At 40.9% G+C, this 20,740-nt stretch overlaps 1 protein-coding gene across 1 annotated transcript; it reads left to right on the top strand.

Annotated features, from left to right (window-relative positions):
* The first annotated feature begins 770 nt into the window (after window positions 1-770).
* Window positions 771-20,475, top strand: prdm2a (PR domain containing 2, with ZNF domain a). The gene is made up of 4 exons (XM_046343687.1): window positions 771-842; window positions 2,178-2,238; window positions 7,637-12,149; window positions 17,179-20,475. The coding sequence occupies exons 3-4, from the start codon at window positions 7,731-7,733 to the stop codon at window positions 17,191-17,193; spliced, it is 4,434 nt and encodes a 1,477-aa protein (XP_046199643.1). The 5' UTR covers window positions 771-842; window positions 2,178-2,238; window positions 7,637-7,730; the 3' UTR covers window positions 17,194-20,475.
* The last annotated feature ends 265 nt before the right edge of the window (window positions 20,476-20,740 follow it).

The following is a 20,740-nucleotide window of genomic DNA, read 5'->3' as shown; positions in this document are numbered from 1 at the left end:
TTCTTTTGTGCCTTACGCAACATTTATAAATGAGGCCTCAGGTGAGTGGGCTTTGATTAGTCAATGACATTACAATGACTTGATTAAAATTACCAGCACTGCTGATCTCAAAGGCACGAATTTGATTACCCCTGAAATAAGAGATTTGGTGAGTCTAAAAAATACTAGTCCTGCTAGGTCAGTTGCAGCTTTCAGGAAGGCGTTGTTGGAATTTTTGTTTAGAGGTGACAAACCAGATGCATCATTTTATCTTGGGTCTATTTGTATGTGCAGTCAATTTGACTATGTTGTTGATGTGCTGATGAGAACAATTAGGCACCAAACTTGTCCATTTTGTCAAACCAACCAACAGAAGCCAAACTCTATCATAAACTGTATTAGTAAGGGCAGTCCCACCTATGCAATAACAGGAGAAACACTGGCCTAATTATTTTTTGTTCACTCCAGCTCATTTTTATATTATAGCGGACATTTATTGCAAATTGGAATGAAATTGCAATCCACGTGTGGATAAATTGACTTTCATATAGGACTTATGACATTCAATCGTCTGCATTTTAATATATAGAGTTGATTTATTGCACTGTTGTACTGTGTGTTGACCAGGCACTGGCAATGCTGCAAAACGTCAGCACATCTTGAATATAGCCCTGACTTTTTTTCTCTCGTAGCCCAACAAACCTATTGTTGATTGGTCCTACATTTCTGACCTCCACATTGCAGCCAATGAACACTTCAGAAACAATTCTGTTATGGCACCATAAGGAAGACAATAACAGATGCAAGCCTACAACTGAAGAAAACCCTCAAGATTAATCTACAGGAAAGTATTTTGAAAAAATGTAAATACCCTAAGAATATCAACTGCATTGCAGCTACTGCATTCAAGTGCATGTAATGTCATCGACGTGAACCCTCTTATCATTGCTCAGTTAGCTAACTTTAGCTAGCCACACGTTTGTTGTGTTAACGGTCAATGACAGCTGGTAGATTGGCTGTAGAATGATTATCGGTGTGTTTTAGCTCTATTGTTAGTTAATTGGCGAGTGGAATGGGTCCGCAATGAGCTTGCAGCCAAGTGACCTTTTGAGTTGATCGCTACAGCTCGAGGTGATCTCGTTAGCCAGCTTGGAAGTGCTAGCTAACCGTGACGTTGATGCGACTAATGTGCAGCTGATGATATCTTACGTAGGGTAACCGTGTTGAAATAACTAGCTAGTTAGTATGTCAATATCGGAAACCTGGGTTGTTTTGAAGATCGGTAGTTAACGTTAAAGTGATGCAGCAGGCGATCCAACAAGAATATGTGGATAGAGCATTATGATATGAAACTTGATTTGGTATCTAACTATAGTTATCTATTCATACAATTAAGGCTGGTTTTTGGATGAGGTAACTGTACAGCACAGGCTCTGCTATGACACGTTATGTGTCGACTGGGCCTCAATCTTAATTTAGCTGCATTAACTCAAGTGATCACCAATCTCATGAATATAAATCATTATTAACATTCAGATAACATTTTGTAAGGTCTGATGACTTAGGCCCTATCGTGAAGCATGAGCCCCATTGTTAACAATAATGGCTAGCCCTATCTAGTTAGCTTTTTTTTGTCTGTCTAGAGACTAGTCTGTGCATTAGCCTCGATATCTAACGTTAGTTACCCTTGTCTTTTGTCTTGACTAGTGCATTAGCTTAATAGTTAGATTTAAATTGAATTAGCTAACAAAGGCCTTTCTGCTACAAAACATTTGAGTCATGGTAACTTTCATACATTCCTAATCAAATGTGACTGGTACTGTCAAACAGTTAACGTTAGGGATTCATCATCCAAACTATTGCCAAATTTACTGTACATTTTGTAAAATTGTTACAATAGCCTACTAATCAGTCCAAATGACCTTGACAAAAGCTTCTCCCCTGGTCCTGCTTTGCATGTGTTGCTGACCCCGATGTTAGACACTGGCAGACTGTTTCAAACTGTAGTTCTGGTTGTTTTTCTCTGCCATCATTGCGTTGACATTTTCTTGTATAGGGGCTCAAAAGAGCAAGGCGAGCTTGCAAAGAAACACTGCTGTTTCTACTACAGTAAGATTGTCAGGTCATGTACAATGGAGTTTTGCTGCTAGCCTCTTACTATTTTCTTTATTCATATATATGTGTGTCACTTCTTACAGACAGAAGCCTGGTCAAAACAAGCAAAGTCAAATATGATGCAGTGAACCGATTCTGAAGATGGTAAGCATGCGGTGGACTACTTCAACCTAAATCTAATTGAAATGTGTTTTATCATATCTATCCTCAGGTTTGTAACACAAAAAATGTAGTTTAGGTCACCCTTATCTGAAAATACAAATGTAAGTAGGTGTTTTTCAAGACCATGTGACATACCAAGCATTTAGTCTGTATTTCACATCCATGAGGCGTAGCTGCAAATAATATATAGGCTCACCAGTCAAATAAAATGTTACTTGTCACATGCGTTGTAAACAACAGGTGTGGACCAACAGTGAATGCTTACTTATGGGCCCTTCCCAACAATGCAGAAAATAGAGAAGTAATAGAAAAGTAAAACACGTAATAGATACACAATGAGAAACGATAATTTGGCTATAATCAAGGGATACCAGTACAAGGTAATTGAGGTATATATGTAGCAGTGCACAAATATCAAGTCCATATTATGCTGCTGATTCCTAGTTATATGTACATATCAGCAGAGGCTGCTGAGGGGAGGACGGCTCATAATAATGGCTGGAATGGAGTTTAATGGAATGTTATTAAACATGTGCTTTTCCATTGACTCCATTCCAGCCATTATTATGAGCCGTCCTCCCCAAGCAGACTCCGCTGATATGTACATATAACTAGGAATCAGCTTTATAGAGCTTTATAGAGCTCAGACAGACATCTGACTTGAGGATCACTGACATGATTTGACCTTGAGTTCCCAGTTGTCTTGCACCGATCGAACGACTTGGGAAACTCAGTTTGATCACCAAATTAATTAGTGAAGTAAATGAAAGCCTCACCAGGTAGCTACATATCTATTTTAGTTTCACCGTGCGATCATTCAAAAAACTATTTTTACCTTTCCACAAACCATCTTTGCATGTTGCTTGATAATGAGCAAGTTAACCGAAATGTATCAAAGAATGGGTCATGCGTCCACGATTTAGTTAGACTACTGCCTGGCCAGTGATCTAGCTAGCTGCATTTCAGTAATTACCTATCCTCCTAAATGCGATGGTCAAGTTGAAAATAGTTGCCTGAAAATGAACTAGTCACCAGTTATTGTTGCCCATGGTGTAATCATGTCTAACCAGTTGGCTAGTGTAGCCTGTGTGCCCTTGAGCTACAAAGACTAGATAGCTGTGTTTTTTGGCATTCACGACTAGCTAGCTAGTTGGCTACTTCATGGCCAGTGTAATCTCTCGATTCTTGACTGTCGCACACACGGTCATTGGGTTCAGGGGAGTTTATTGTAGTCTTCTTTGCCATGTAGTCTTCTATCTAATCCTAGTCCATGTTGCCAACTCTTCACTCAGTAAGGAAAGTAGATATTGGCGGTCCTGAAAGTCGCTAAATTATGTCATCGATTAATTTGCATAATTGGCCATGTGCGTGTAATTGTGATGGACGCTGTAGGAGAGAGGAATAACATCGTGGGAGAGACAAAAAGTTCGTAAAAAACACCCAAAAAATGTTTAAAACTACAAATGAAATTTATTCTGTCGGTTCTTGTTTTTTTTTATGTCACAATTCCAACCCTCCTTTATCCGGGCTTTGGGACTGGCAAAACTGTACCAAAGGAGACACTCTGGTGGAGTTTTACATTTACATGCCGCCCTGAATGTAAGCCAGGGCGGGATCAGCCAGCGGCGGCTTCCCACATGCGCAATTAATTTGCAGTCTGGTCACGGAGGGGTGAACACCTCCTGCTCTGACTGCAGCTGGGAAGGACTGGCCCGCCTGTGAGTGCTTTGGGACGGGGGTGGGGCCCTCAGAGTAAGAACGAGACGTGCTTTCATGTCAGTCTCCAATAACACCAGAAAAAGTCTCTAGATTTGACGCGAGTCACTTTTTTGAAAATGTGTAGCTTGAGGGGTCTGAATACTCGCTAAATATAGCGGCTAAGTTGGCAACACTGAAATTCCCAGTCGGTATTAGATAGAACGTCACGGCCCCACCTGTGGGGAATAAACAACCCGTGGTTGCCCCATTGGTTCACAGCAAAATCCTTTTTCAGCTGAGCTGTTTTATAAGAAAATGGTTGCCATTAATCAAACACTGCGACATGTAATTGAAACGGCAGGTATAGGCAAAGTTTTCTGAAGATGGACAACATTTTTATCTGTTCAACAGGATGGATTTTTCTGCTGTCAAACTTTCTTTATTGCGAAAAATGATGATTTCCAAATCATTGTGAAGGTATGCCATGCCATGTCACCGTGTAACTATAATGCTCCACTCAGCATTTACTTCTAAATGCCTACTGCAGGACAAGGATTGTCCTGACTTTCAAGAATGGCTGAATTTCTTCGCCTTGCTTTTCTGGTTGGCTGGCAAGTTTCACGATCCAATTATTTCGGACCTATAGGAGTGCAAGTTTCACTATGACTCGGACCGTGGCGATAGGTTGGCACAGCATAATTATTAGTATATGGCAAATATTAGTCCATTGTTGCGTTCTATCCATTATGACTTTCGTGGGCAAGCTGAGACATGAAACCGATAGGTGGGAGGGCATACAGTGGGGCAAAAAAGTATTTAGTCAGCCACCAATTGTGCAAGTTCTCCCACTTAAAAAGATGAGAGGCCTGTAATTTTCATCTTAGGTACACTTCAACTATGACAGACAAAATGAGAAAAAAAATCCAGAAAGTCACATTGTATGATTTTTAATGAATTTATTTGCAAATTATGGTGGAAAATAAGTGTTTGGTCACCTACAAACAAGCAAGATTTCTGGCTCTCACAGACCTGTAACTTCTTCTTTAAGAGGCTCCTCCACTCGTTACCTGTATTAATGGCACCTGTTTGAACTTGTTATCAGTATGAAAGACACCTGTCCACAACCTCAAACAGTCACACTCCAAACTCCACTATGGCCAAGACCAAAGAGCTGTCAAAGGACACCAGAAACAAAATTGTAGACCTGCACCAGGCTGGGAAGACTGAATCTGCGATAGGTAAGCAGCTTGGTTTGAAGAAATCAACTGTGGGAGCAATTATTAGGAAATGGAAGACATACAAGACCACTGATAATCTCCCTCAATCTGGGGCCCCACGCAAGATCTCACCCCGTGGGGTCAAAATGATCACAAGAATGGTGAGCAAAAATCCCAGAACCACACGGGGGGGACCTAGTGAATGACCTGCAGAGAGCTGGGACCAAAGTAACAAAGCCTACCATCAGTAACACACTGCCGCCAGGGACTCAAATCCTGCAGTGCCAGACGTGTCCCCCTGCTTAAGCCAGTACATGTCCAGGCCCGTCTGAAGTTTGCTAGAGAGCATTTGGATGATCCATAAGAAGATTGGGAGAATGTCATATGGTCAGATGAAACCAAAATAAAATGTTTTGGTAAAAACTCAACTCGTCGTGTTTGGAGGACAAAGAATTCTGAGTTGCATCCAAAGAACACCATACCTACTGTGAAGCATGGGGGTGGAAACATCATGCTTTGGGGCTGTTTTTCTGCAAAGGGACCAGGACGACTGATTAGTGTAAAGGAAAGAATGAATGGAGCCATGTATCGTAAGATATTGAGTGAAAACCTCCATCAGAAAGGGCATTGAAGATGAAACGTGGCTGGGTCTTTCAGCATGACAATGATCCCAAACACACCGCCCGGGCAATGGAGTGGCTTCGTAAGAAGCCTTTCAAGGTCCCTGGAGTGGCCTAGCCAGTCTCCAGATCTCAACCCCATAGAAAATCTTTGGAGGGAGTTGAAAGTCCGTGTTGCCCAGCAACAGCCCCAAAACATCACTGCTCTAGAGGAGATCTGCTTGGAGGAATGGGCCAAAATACCAGCAACGGTGTGTGAAAACCTTGCGAAGACTTACAGAACACATTTGACCTCTGTCATTGCCAACAAAGGGTATATAACAAAGTATTGAGAAACTTTTGTTATTGACCAAATACTTATTTTCCACCATAATTTGCAAATACATTCATTAAAAACCTACTATGTGATTTTTCTGGATTTTTTTTCTCATTTTCTGTCATAGTTGAAGTGGACCTATGATGAAAATTACAGGCATCATCTTTTTAAGTGGGAGAACTTGCACAATTGGTGGCTGACAATGCTTTTTTGCCCCACTGTACATGTCGGCAATTTATTAATGAGTGTTTCCCAAAATGGGCAATGGAAACACTTCAACCACTTTTTTTTATTGGACACTAGGTTGTAATTATTATATATATTTTTTAGGTGTGACGCCATTTCATCCAGCTGTTTTGATCGACACAAGATGGGTAAATGGAAACGCACCCTAGAAGGAAATTGTCATATTTTCAATGCAAACTTTCAAAATGTCAACAAAAAAAATCACTGCACAAGTTAATGGAAACATAGCTATTGAAGTTGGTGGTTACTACTGGGTTCAGATCCGTGGTGAGAGAAATTGTCCGCCATGTTTTGGTAAGGGCTCAGTGATGTCACACACTTAAGGCTCAACCAATCACCCGACGGATTCTATGTCAAGACTAATGAATATTCATGAAATACATCAAATCGTTGTTTTCTCCACGCAAAAACTCACAATTTATTCACTCCTACCAATGAGACATGGTAGTCATTACTATGGCAATTCAAGATGGCGCTCCCCATACCTCTAAACATTTTTCAAGATCAAAATACAAAAATGAGGTGTTTCTTATATTACAAGCACGTTTAGTATGAGTGGATTGAATACATCTCTTTGCTTAGTTTCAATTCCTGAAGTGTTTCCATTCCCCATGGTAAAAACAAATTACATACATTTCATAAATTTAAAATAATAATCAATAAATTATGAAATAGTTTGACAACCCTGTTTTGGAAGCTATTAAATGATAACAATCTCAACCGTTTATCTTTTCCCGTGATGAATAAGGCATGGATGTCTAGGGTATGTAAAATAAGTCAACTTTGAGCACCTTTTATCTCTTGACTGTTTTGGCATTCAGGTACAAAAAGTCACTTTCTGAACACATCTTCTACAAGGACACATTTTGTATGAAAGGTTTCGTTCAAATTAAAAGGGGTGTTATCAAAAAGTGAGAATTCAAATGGATTTTCCCAATACATATCTTATTGGCACCTAAGTATCGTGCTCATATCGTGAGATCCTTGGCAATACCCAGCCCTTGTTTTGAAGCTATAGTTGAACTAAGTCCAAAAATGTATGTATTCCACATTGACCATTTTGATAAATACAAATGGAACATTATTTTTTTCTTCCTGTTTTAAAATGTACTGCACCGAGCAGGCCAATGGAAAGTTTGATTAACTGGGGGTTCGGAAGACGTTGTCGTGCAAGCAGGCAAATAGGAATGTTGAGCCCTGACTAGTGTGATTTGAGCTGTCAACATGAGGCTAAATGGATGTTAAATGACAGAATCTTAATGTGTATATCTGTTCAATCATAGGTCTGAGCTGAGAGGTTCTCCCACCTGCCGATCCCTACAAAAGTTTGCTGTGTCAGAGGACTCCAAAGAGAAGAGTACGCAGCTTCCCAAGGCCATGGAAGACTCTCACACTTTATACATCTCAGAGTTGGGAAACGATGACAATTTAGAGGAGGAGATGGAGGATAAGGAGCTTGAGGAAACTCACTGCAGTCTTTATTTAATGTCCATGGAAACGGATGAGCTGGCAGATTCAAACACAAGTTGCCAAAAACCTGAGGCCAAAGGCTGTGACCTGAAGCCGGATTTAGGATCGGTCTCCCATTCAGCAACCCCTGAGCTCCCAGAGGATCCTGACCATGACCCTGATGTAGAGCTCCAGGACTCATTTCCCTGTCAATTCTGTGAAAGAAATTTTACCAGCAAGCAAGGCTTAGAACGTCACATACACATCCACACCTTAGCTAACCACCACACACACATATTTAAGTGTAAGTACTGCAGCAAGTCCTTTGGCTCAAAAATTGGCCGGCGACGGCATGAGAGGAGACATGAAAATGCAAAGGCAAGGCCTGGATCTTTAATAAAGCCTGTGGAGCCTCCAAGTTCTGCCCTACAGCGCAACGGTCCAGAATGTGTGTCTTCTCCCAGTAGCTCCAGTGCCTCTGTTTTGGCAGACAGAGAACAGGTGTCTACGTCAGATGAACATGGAGAATTACAGGGTGGTCACACTTGCAAGTATTGCAAAAAGGTTTTTAGCACGCATACAAACATGCGACGACATCAGCGCAGGATCCACGAGCGCCATCTTCGGCTCAAAGGTAAGGAAGCCCCACTGTTGCAGGAAGCAAAACATCTAAAGCTACCCCCTATTAAATCTCAACAGGATACCAACAAAGCAAGCCCAGTAGCAGTTCTTGAGATCGAAAGTGACCAAGAGGAGCAATATATGCTGGATATCTCTGGTAACATCTCTGAGAACCTCAGCTTTTATATAGATGGGAAGATTGTATCAACAAGCACTGTCAGCGGCTGTGAGGTAGTTGAAGTTAACTCTGGATCTGCTACTTTAGTCGGACTAAATGCTGTGATTATTAATCCTGCCCAGATCAGTCAGGCTCTTAAAGTAGAGACGGCTACTCACACAGGAAAAGGGATACCTGGTCAACCCTTGACAAAAAGAAGAACTGCCACACCACCTCTTCTACCCCAAATCAAAACGGAACTAGAATCGGAAGTTTTGTCCTCTTCTTCATCATCAATTGTGTCATCTTTGATAGAAAGTCTCATTCCTCAGAACACAGAGTCTACTATCCTTCATAGAGAGAGAACAGTTTATCTGTCACCTAAGCTGAAACAGCTCTTACAGATGCAAGATTGCCTCAAACCCAGCTTTGCCCTGATCACAGAAGGCCAGAAGCTGTGTTCACCACTTTCCCTGACTGTCCTCCCAGCAGGATTGGGGAGGTTTAAAAGAAGGACCGGATCTCCCCCAAACTCACCACAACAAAGCCCTATGTCGAATGTTGAAAGCACAACAACCGATGTGGGTGTTTCTATTGCTGTCAATGCCCCAACGTCAGAGAGCCAATGCAGTTCACCCGCATGCAGTTTATCCAGCAATGATGAGAGTGAGATCTCCAACAGTCCACCAGTAAACGATGCAATAACAACTCGTGTCTTGCCAGAGGGATGGTCCCCAATGAGTGGGGGTTGTTCCTGCAACCAGCAACCTTTGGACCTCTCAAATGCTGTCAAGAAAAGTGAAGACGAAGCCCTGCGGGAAGCTGTGTTGGACTTGAGTGTGCACAGAAAGAGTGCAGATTCGGAAGTAAAGAGAATTTTAGTTCCACAGCCCTTAAATAAAAAGAGGAAGCCAAACACCAGCATGTTGGAGAAGGTGCTGATGAATGAGTACGCAAACCTAGAGGTTGCTGCAGAGCAAGAATTAAGTATATTAGAAAATCATGATGCACCGTTAGTTACAGACTTTGCCATAGTTACTGCTTCGGATATGTCACCTGCTACTGAAGGCGAGGTGTTCGGATTAACTTTTCCCTCTGCAGCACTTAGTCCATCCCCTTCCTCTCTAGCTTCAGTCCCCAGGCAATCGATCTCACCATGCACCATAGCACTTGCTTCCCCATCTCCACATCCAATCTTACCCACTGCTCCGTCACTAATTACTGTTTTAGCACCACCAACATCTTCCTCTAGCAATTCCACAAATCAACCTATCCTTCAAGTATTGGCCTCTAAAATATCTCCTAATCCTTTAATAATCTGCACAGAAGATTCATTGAATTCAGCTGAGTGTGAGTGGAGAGCTGCTTTGCCAGATTGGGCTACCTCTAATTCTGCAAGCCAACTTGCCATCTCTAAACCCCTTGACCCAACTCTCAATCTACAAGGGCATGTGTTTCTCACAGATCACACTTTAAATCAAATAGCTCTGAACACTACCACAGTTGAATCCAACATTGGATTTGAAGTGCCAACATGCTCTCCAGCTTTAACTCTAAACGATTCCATTATCAACTCCTTTGACATTACTAGTAATACTGTTTTAATTGAATGCACAGTTGCTCTTGAAACCCCAGAGAACCTTGTCCCTACCACAATTGATTTCCAAGAGAATAATTTTGAATCCACAGCACCTGCGCAAATTGTCATAAATCAGCAGCAGCCTCTGTCCTTGCCTCATGAAACCGTTGACCCTTCTATTTTAGTATCTTCTTTAGAGCAATCGGTTACCCTTTCAACGCTGTCTGCAGTCATATCTGAATGTCCAACTCGTCAAGAATCCATTTCCTCCCCTGTTCCTTCCATTATTAAAACGGAATCAAACCAAAAGGCAGTATCGGAGGACATATCTATCTGCCCCTCTAAAACGCCACCTCACTCTGAGGGCACAAGTCAAGTGGAAGAATCCTCAAATGAGACCCTCTCCAAGCTACAAGAGACTTTCACTAAGGAATTCATATGCAATGTATGTGATAAGCTTTTTCATTCAATGAAGGAACTGGGTCATCATGTAAGTGAGCATTCTGATGAATGGCCATACAAATGTGAGTTCTGTGTGCTACTCTTTGGAAAGCCCACGGCATTGCTTGATCACAGGTCAACCCTCCATGGCGTCGGCAAGAGCTATGTTTGCTGCGCATGTACAAAGGAATTTGCTTATCTTTGCAACCTGAAACATCATCAAAAGGAGTTGCACCCTGGCCAGGAATGCAAATACACAGAAGAAGAAAATGGCAAGCTACGACCCCAGAACTATAACAATGCAACAAAAGGTAGCACAGAGGCTTTGTCCTACTGTGCCATGGCGGAGTCCAATAAACCGGTCATAAAAGATGAGGGAGAATTAGATGACGCTACTGAGGAACTCTTTACCACAATAAAGATAATGGCTTCTGAGGGAGGCAAACCCAAAGGCCTGGATGTTTGCCTTGGCATCAACCAACACTATCCCAGTTTTAAGCCGCCTCCGTTTCCATATCACAACCGGACACCTGTTGGCTCTGTAGCCTCAGCTACCAACTTCACCACCCACAACATCCCACAAACCTTCAGCACTGCTATCCGATGCACTAAATGTGGCAAAAGCTTTGATAACATGCCAGAGCTGCACAAACACATTCTTGCCTGTGCAAATGCCAGTGACAAAAGACGCTACACACCCAATAAGAACCCCATTCCTCTTCGTCACTTTGCAAAAGCCCAAAATGGAGTACTGTCCTCTACTAATTCCACAAATGGCCAAAATGCTCTACACACGGCAAGTCAAACAAATCGTCCCAAACTCAATCAGGAGCCACCTGCCAAGTTGAAGCTTAATGCACTCAACAAAAGGAAAAAACAGCTGGTACAAAGGGCCATTTCACAGAGGAGTAAGTCCACCTCTTTGACAAAGAGAACCTCTTCTCTAGTCGATGAGCAAGAGATCTATGTCTGTCCGCATTGCATTAGAGAATTCACATACCGCCGCAGCCGGACCAAGCACATGGCCGTCTGCCCCAGGAAACCTGCAGCCAAAGAGGCCAAGAAAAGAAAAGATGGCAGTATCTCTTACACTAAGGAAAATAACGGCCACCTTCACAGAGAAGTCCTTCATTTGGAAGAGAAATCTGATCATGAACAGAAAAGCAGAGCCCATAGTTCAAGTCCAACAAAGAGGACAGCCATATTACCAGCTCATAAAGTCCTGTCAAACAAAAAAAGCAAAGCCATCATTGCAATGGCAAGTGTCCAAACACCGCAGGAGGCACCCAAACTGACTGCACTGTCTCTTGTTCACCCTTTCAACTCCCGACAACGTCAAGGCAGTAGGATGCACCATGGTGTTAAGGAAATTCGTTCTAACATTACAATGGTGAAATCCCACCAACAACCACCACAGGTGGATGAGCACCCCTGCAGTCAGAGTGGAAGGGTGAGGGGACCAGTGACCCGCAGTCTACAGCAGATTGTCGTCATAGATTCAGCAAAGGAAGAACAGCTGACCAGTCAGGAGCCACCAGGGGATCTGCAGGTATTCTATGCATGAAATCATGGCTAACATGATCAGTCTCTACCCTTCTCCTGAAGTGTGCACTCATACATTCCCCCTCATGGATTTAAAAAGAATGGACTGGTGTGAGGAATATGGTCGAGATTCATCTCCAGCCGTGCTTGCATCAATCCAATACTTTTGAATACATGAGGAATGAGTGAACAAGTGGGCAGGTAGCTTAGCAGTTAGAGCATTGGGTCAGTAACCAGAAGGTTTTTAGTTCGAATCACTGAGCCGACTAGGTGAAATCTGTCGATCTGCCCTTGAGCAAGGCACACGTAACCCTTAATGCAGTGTTTTCCACAAGTACATGGAGTAGCCAGCCAAATAGAAAAAGTTGCCAACCAGAGAGTTCCGGGCTAATGAAGTGATGAAGTGATTTACAGGAGTTTAGTGAAGCCCAGACGACCTTCTGATACAGGATGCTGTGATGAGTATTAAAACTGTCATCTGTAATAAAGCGAAGAATGCATCCAAAGGTTTAAGAGTAGTTGTTGCTGCATTCTGGTAAATAGTATCACCATAGTCAAGAACTGGCAGGAAAGTTGACTGCACAATCTGCTTCCTGCTCTTATAAAATATAAGCCCACTTTAAACGTTAGCTTTTTAACTAGCTCATCAGTTGTTGTTTTTTAACGTTAGATCTTTATCAATCCAAACGGCCAGATATTTATAGGCAGCGACCGGCTCCATGAGCGAAGTATCCAATAAGTGAATATGTAGACCATCTCAGAAATTGTTCTGTGAATCACAGAACATACAGTGCCTTGCGAAAGTATTCGGCCCCCTTGAACTTTGCGACCTTTTGCCACATTTCAGGCTTCAAACATAAAGATATAAAACTGTATTTTTTTGTGAAGAATCAACAACAAGTGGGACACAATAATGAAGTGGAACGACATTTATTGGATATTTCAAACTTTTAACAAATCAAAAACTGAAAAATTGGGCGTGCAAAATTATTCAGCCCCCTTAAGTTAATACTTTGTAGCACCACCTTTTGCTGCGATTCCAGCTGTAAGTCGCTTGGGGTATGGCTCTATCAGTTTTGCACATCGAGAGACTGACATTTTTTCCCATTTCTCCTTGCAAAACAGCTCGAGCTCAGTGAGGTTGGATGGAGGAGAGCATTTGTGAACAGCAGTTTTCAGTTTCCACAGATCCTCGATTGGATTCAGGTCTGGACTTTGACTTGGCCATTCTAACACCTGGATATGTTTATTTTTGAACCATTCCATTGTAGATTTTGCTTTATGTTTTGGATCATTATCTTGTTGGAAGACAAATCTCCGTCCCAGTCTCAGGTCTTTTGCAGACTCCATCAGGTTTTCTTCCAGAATGGTCCTGTATTTGGCTCCATCCATCTTCCCATCAATTTTAACCATCTTCCCTGTCCCTGCTGAAGAAAAGCAGGCCCAAACCATGATGCTGCCACCACCATGTTTGACAGTGGGGATGGTGTGTTCAGGGTGATGAGCTGTGTTGCTTTTACGCCAAACATAACGTTTTGCATTGTTGCCAAAAAGTTCAATTTTGGTTTCATCTGACCAGAGCACCTTCTTCCACATGTTTGGTGTGTCTCCCAGGTGGCTTGTGGCAAACTTTAAACTACACTTTTTATGGATATCTTTAAGAAATGGCTTTCTTCTTGCCACTCTTCCATAAAGGCCAGATTTGTGCAATATACGACTGATTGTTGTCCTATGGACAGAGTCTCCCACCTCAGCTGTAGATCTCTGCAGTTCATCCAGAGTGATCATGGGCCTCTTGGCTGCATCTCTGATCAGTCTTCTCCTTGTATGAGCTGAAGGTTTAGAGGGACGGCCAGGTCTTGGTAGATTTGCAGTGGTCTGATACTCCTTCCATTTCAATATTATCGCTTGCACAGTGCTCCTTGGGATGTTTAAAGCTTTGGAAATCTTTTTGTATCCAAATCCGGCTTTAAACTTCTTCACAACAGTATCTCGGACCTGCCTGGTGTGTTCCTTGTTCTTCATGATGCTCTCTGTGCTTTTAATGGACCTCTGAGACTATCACAGTGCAGGCGCATTTATACGGAGACTTGATTACACACAGGTGGATTGTATTTATCATCATTAGTCATTTAGGTCAACATTGGATCATTCAGAGATCCTCACTGAACTTCTGGAGAGAGTTTGCTGCACTGAAAGTAAAGGGGCTGAATAATTTTGCACGCCCAATTTTTCAGTTTTTGATTTGTTAAAAAAGTTTGAAATATCCAATAAATGTCGTTCCACTTCATGATTGTGTCCCACTTGTTGTTGATTCTTCACAAAAAAATACAGTTTTATATATTTATGTTTGAAGCCTGAAATGTGGCAAAAGGTCGCAAAGTTCAAGGGGGCCGAATACTTTCGCAAGGCACTGTATATTTAGCCTTGCCTGCATTAAGTAAAGTTTTTAATCAACAAGGGCTTTCTGTAATATAACAAAATCAGATTGCAGCTCGAACTTAGCTTTGTCAACAGTCGGTGCAATGGCATACATAACCGTATCGTCTGCATACAGATGAATATTACTGGATTTAATACATAGACCAATAATATTTAAATAAATAGTAAAGAGAACAGCTCCCAAAATCGACCCCTGCAGTACACCTTTCGTAATATAGAGGAAACTAGATTTGACACCATCAGAAAGCAAACATTGTGTCCTGTCTGTCAAGACCTCTCATCCAGGCCCATTTCAGACCGTTTTTTTGACGAAATGGTGTCGAATGCCTCAGAAAGGTCTGTAAATAATTTTTAATAATAATTTTTGTAATGATCTAGGCAATTTAACACATCTAAAACAAGCATAGTGGCTGAGACAGCATTGTCCAGATCTAATACCAGATTGGTGTATATTTAGAATAGAGTGAAGTTACCAAAGTTCTTAGCTGGGAGTTGGCCAGGGATTCTAATACCTTAACATGGCAAGATAAGTTGGCGATTGGGTGGTAATTATCTAAGTCAGAAGGATCTCCGCCTTTTATGTAGGGGGAGGACATGTGACGCTTTCTAAATCTTAGGGAAAACACCAGTACCAATTGTCAAGTAAAAAAATACAAGTTAACGGTACATCAATGAGTAGGGCAGAGCGCTGTATTAAGAAGGGGTCAAGTGAATCAGCCCATGTGGAATTAAGTACATTGTTCTTTAGCAAGGCAACTCAAAGCAGTGCCTTGAGTTACAGGCATCCTATGCTTTGAATATAAGTTACGGAAACACAATATCTACATCGGAATGTTTTAATAGCATTTTCACCGTAAACAATACTAAAGTCACTACCACACAGCTATTAATGCTCCCAATGTTTAAGTAGGCCTCCTCCCTCTCATCAATGTTCTTGTGATACTTGTGCACAGTACACGGACACACACAGCTTTAAGTACTGTTAAAGCTTCAGGCATTCTAAATGAGTGTGACTATAGGAAGAAACAACTGGCTCTATGGATTCAAAGAACAAATAGCTTTTTTAACTTGTCCAACAATGTTAAGAAAACACTAACTAATCTGTACTGTTCAGGTAACTTTACACACACTTTCTCTCAGTAGCCTATTCCTTCTTAGTTATTCCTGTGCCATCCACATTTTGTGTGTAGTTTTAGTCCGTTGTCAAGTTCAGGTTGCTAGCTAGGTAGCATGACTAGATTTAAATCAGTAAGCCTATATCAATATATTTCATCATGTCACATGTGTTTTCTTTTTCATATTTTGGACTTGAATGAGTCCCTCTCGCCATTACCTATTTATTGTTCCCGCAGTGTGGATTCAACATCATCATCAAATGTTTTGTTCAAAAAGAGCCATTCACAAACAACTCATCACACTGAGAGTCCTCATCACACTGAGAGTCCTCATCACACTGAGAGTCCTCATCACACTGAGAGTCCTTAGCGGTCAGTGGCAGGTATCCACATGGGCTTCGAATCCTATGAAAATACAAACAACTCATCACACTGAGAGTCCTTAGCGGTCAGTGGCAGGTATCGACATGGGCTTCGAATCCTATGAAAATACAAACAACTCATCACACTGAGAGTCCTTAGCGGTCAGTGGCAGGTATCGACATGGGCTTTGAATCCTATGAAAATACAAACAAGATATTTGGTTTACTTGTCCCGATGCAATACCGTTGACAAATAACTGTTTATTAAATCAGTTCGACACCTTTTTATAAACTAGGCCAGTGGTATGTTTGTCCCGGCTACAACACAATTGTGTACTTTTGGGTGCGGTAGAGGACCGGAGTTGGGAACCTGGCACTGAACTAGTCAACACTTGTTGTTCGGTTGTCGATCAAAGTGCACAGTAGCATGTAGCCTATGCGCCTTGACTCCGTGGCTGTGTAGGTCTATGAAACACGCAGAAGAAAATAAATGAATGTGGCACAAAACAACAATTCAGTGGATTTCCACTCCTAGTTACCACTTACATTACACAACACCTAAAAATGAGTTCACAGGAGACGATGAAGAAGCATCATGCTCTCCCTCTGTGAAAATAAATGTTGACCAAACCACAGCGCACAAAAATAACACCGGTACTGAGAGGGACAGACAGGGGACTGACAAACCAGCAGTTTTTCCCTGTCCTATCAATAGATCACTAGAAGATGCATATCGTTCATTCCGGGAGAAGGCTATTCTGACTTGTCTGACTAGCGAATTGAAACTTTTATATGAAGAGAAGCCTAGTTTAATTAATGAAGTGCAAAAAGGTAGCCGGCTTGCAATGAGTACGTTATCGGCTATTTAGCCGATGGCTAGCGCTGATGGAAAACGCAGATAATGGCTGATCCCTGGCGGTGACCAGTGTCTTGGAGTGGGATATGCAAAAAGTACATTTGCATTTCACACCTCACACTTGTACAGGTTACACCCATGTACATGTGTGAAACACGACAAATAAAGGCACCCCCTATTTGACCGACGAGTGTACACTTGTAATTAAGGGGGATTAATTAAAGTTGCACCTTTTCTCACATTTCATTTTTATATTCTCAGGATCCTTCAATTTGAGATTCATCCAATGGACTGCTTCAGACAGTGGAAAGTTGAGGATCATGATACATTTGTGGAGGCTTAATGAAATAAGTACAAATGCAAGAAGAGATGGCGAATGCAGCAGTGGGTAGGTGCAATCGGACAATGTATGGAGGCTTTCAGAGAACATGTTTGTTGTGCATTTCTTGTCCTTTTCACAGAATGTTTGGAAAAGACTGCTGTGCACTTTTAGAAACTTTACCTGTGATGGGCACGTGCATCACAGAATAAGTCATCTTGATGATTATCTGAAAAAAAATACTTAATTTAAAAAGCCCATCCCTATGAATAACTAGTGCGGTTTGCAAGTGGCAATCATAGGGGCATGCAGTTAATACATTATTTTTTCTTTCAGTTAGCTATATGTGTACTGTTATGTGGCCCTTTTATTTGGAACCTAAATGCATGCTACCAGTTTATTGTAGTACTAGATTGCCCCTTTCTCACTCAGTCTGTCCAATTTCAAACCACACTTTTTAGGTTTGAATGATCATCAACAAGTGAAACTCTGGATCTCTTAAAAGGATAGTTTTCCAAATGTTTAACGTTATCGTAATAATTGTCATACCTCGAGGAGTTATGTGGCTGTCTTAGAATTGTAATACAAGCTCCAAGGAAAGCCCTGCGAGGTAAACAATGCATGGAATGTGAGTATAAAAACCTAGAGCTGGGCGATATTTGATTAATTGGAATATATGTCTAGCGCGATATTCCAAATGCCTTCCAAATCTCATGAATCCATTTTTTGTTTTTATATATTTTTTGGAGCGTTTGTCTGATGTTTCTCATGTTGTACCTTCGCATTCACACACACCAAGCCCAGCCCCCTGGCACTCACAACGACAAAGATGAGAGATCACCTCTTCTTCTCTGACAGTGGTTTCAACTCTCATTTGCATTTTTAGGTTTGGTCTGACAATCTGTCATATGGAAACCAAAACACATAAAAAGGTTAATCTCCTCTATTATAGTAAAGTAATGTTTCTAATGGGGACCTCCTGGAGGTTAGGGGGCCACAGATAGCATATGAACCTTCATAAATAATGGCAGGAAATTTGCTTTAACGGTTGACTTTGGGCGTGATAAACGGTCCAACTTATTGTCAAACAGAAATGGGGTGTGCCTTGGGTGGTTAATGAATGTCATTCTGATCATGCGCGGCGTGACCGGCGTAGCTAGTTTGTTAGCCACTTCTAGCTCGCCAGTAACTCCTCCAGTATGTGTTGACGTCATTTCACACAATTTGTTTTTGGACGGAAGCTGTAGAGATTGGTAAGAAATGGAACTTCAAAAGCCAAATATCTTATTAATCAGTATATATATATATTTTTTAACGCATTACACGACCTTGGAATTATGGTGCATTGTTATCGTGCATCAGTTATACAGTTTAAAGCTGTTATTTTAGAGTTTTTGTCCAAAGTCTACCTTTTTTAAAGTAGCTGTCCAGTGTTTCCAGATGTTTATGAAATATGATCTATATGTAGTTACAACAATTTTTTCTTCCAATTCTTTTTAATTATGTTAAAAAGCAGCTGGGTGTATACGAGTCATTAAAATTATTCATGCGAGTAGACCGCTGATTGGCCAGCTCATCCTCCTCAGGAAGATGACATCATCCTCGTTGAGGAAATTACAAGTTTTTTATTTATTTTTTAAATGGTCTGTTTGAGATAGTTATATCTCAAACAGACGGGGACCCCCGTCTACTGTTCGTCGTGGACTTGTCATTGAGAGATTGTTTATGAGACCTGTGTTAATAATTTTCTATAATGCCTCCTACAGAAGTTGCTCATTATTAGTGAATGGGCATTATGCATGGTTCTGGTAACATTTTTAACAAAAGACTTGAAAACCAGATCAGTGATTATTGCAGAAAAGCAATTTAAATAATGACATTATTAGTGGGTCTTATGGTTGTGGAAGGATTATATTTACTCTAGGTATAATTTCACAAGCCATGCATTCTTTAGATTATTGCTGCTATTTTTAAATGCACTGTATATTACCTTTTAATTGAACAACAAAGCTTATTTAGAGATTTTTTTTTAAATTACGTATATTGTGATTTGAAGCTTTGTTTGAAAAAGAAATATATTATTTTTTTGGGGGGGGCCTTATCGCCCAGCCCTATAAAAACCTAGACTAAAAAGTTATGTTCTGAAATCTTTCATTCAATGTCAAACACGGATATTCGCTATTGATATTGTTACAATATAACTTGAATTGAATTATGTGAACTATTTTAGGCAAGGTTTCATACTCGCATTACATGCAATGCTTAGTTCACAGGGATTTCCATATAGCTTGTATGCAAATTCAAAGACAGTTATAACTCATCGTGAGCTAAGAAAACAATTAACATTGCAAAACCCCTGTGGTGCTGTTTCGCCCAATGCGGATCTCCGCTTTTAAAGGTGAATTCTGTAAGTAATTTAACATCTTGAAGGCCCTTAAAGCTAGAGTCTGGGATTGATATATCCATAAATTAATTATATACAGACCATGATATTTGAAGAATATAACTTCTACATACGTGCATTAGCGTACAACTGCCTTACCCAATCATAGTCCAAAATATAATCTTGTAATTGTAAACAAAAAAGCATCACAAACAAATTAACTGATGTGGTTGTCATGGACTGTCAGTGTGATCAGTGTGTATGAAATTGAGGGCTACATTTCCCTAGCCCCATCCCTCCACTGTATACTAAATTAGGAGGCAGGGCAGCTGTTTTAATTATTATTTTTTACAGTAGATTTCAAAAACCAAATGGCAGCCCTGCCACTTTTTTAGGTACTTCCTGTTCAGCCAGCAGACTATGTGAACAATGGAGAGGTTGTTATGACCAGTTAAGCTAAATGGCCATAATCAAGGAGTTTTTGCACATTTTGATATACAATTAGGTCAATTTAGGCACATTTTTCAATCCCATGCAAACCTGCAGAAACCTAATTGTGGATTACGGAAGATATATTACGCTGCACAAAGCCAAATCCTTTAATATTTTGAAGCAATTCATTTTTACGTTTTTGTTTGTAAACAATGGAGTAATAAAGGCATATTTTGAGCTGTGGTAGACAGCTGTGCTAAGCTTGTAAAGCATTTCTACTGCAAGTTCTATTCTTCAATAATTAAATATATATATGGTGTACCAGTCAAAAGTTTGGAGACCTACTCATTCAAGAGTTTTTCTTTATTTTTACTATTTTATACATTGTAGAATAGTAGTGAACACATCGAACTATCAAATAACACATTTGGAATCATGTAGTAACCCAAAACCGAATCTAAATATATTTCTAATTTGGACTTGGTCTTTTACCAAATAGGGCTATCTTCTGTATTCCACCCCTACCTTGTCACAACACAACTGATTGGCTCAAACACATTAAGAAGGAAAGAAATTTCACAAAACTTATAACAAGGCACACCCGGTAATTGAAATGTGTTCCAGGTAACTACCTCATGAAGCTGGTTGAGAGAATGCCCAGAGTGCAAAGGTGTCATCAAGGCAAAGGG

The sequence above is a fragment of the Oncorhynchus gorbuscha genome, linkage group LG03, assembly GCF_021184085.1.
Source record: "Oncorhynchus gorbuscha isolate QuinsamMale2020 ecotype Even-year linkage group LG03, OgorEven_v1.0, whole genome shotgun sequence".
Taxonomy (NCBI): Eukaryota; Metazoa; Chordata; class Actinopteri; order Salmoniformes; family Salmonidae; genus Oncorhynchus; species Oncorhynchus gorbuscha.
The sequence above is the reverse complement of the archived record's forward strand: the minus strand, read 5'-3'. Positions and strand labels throughout refer to the sequence as shown.

Bases quoted from the DNA above. Each gene is read 5' to 3' on its own strand.
- prdm2a (XM_046343687.1), top strand. From the start codon at position 7,731: ATGGAAGACTCTCACACTTTATACATCTCAGAGTTGGGAAACGATGAC.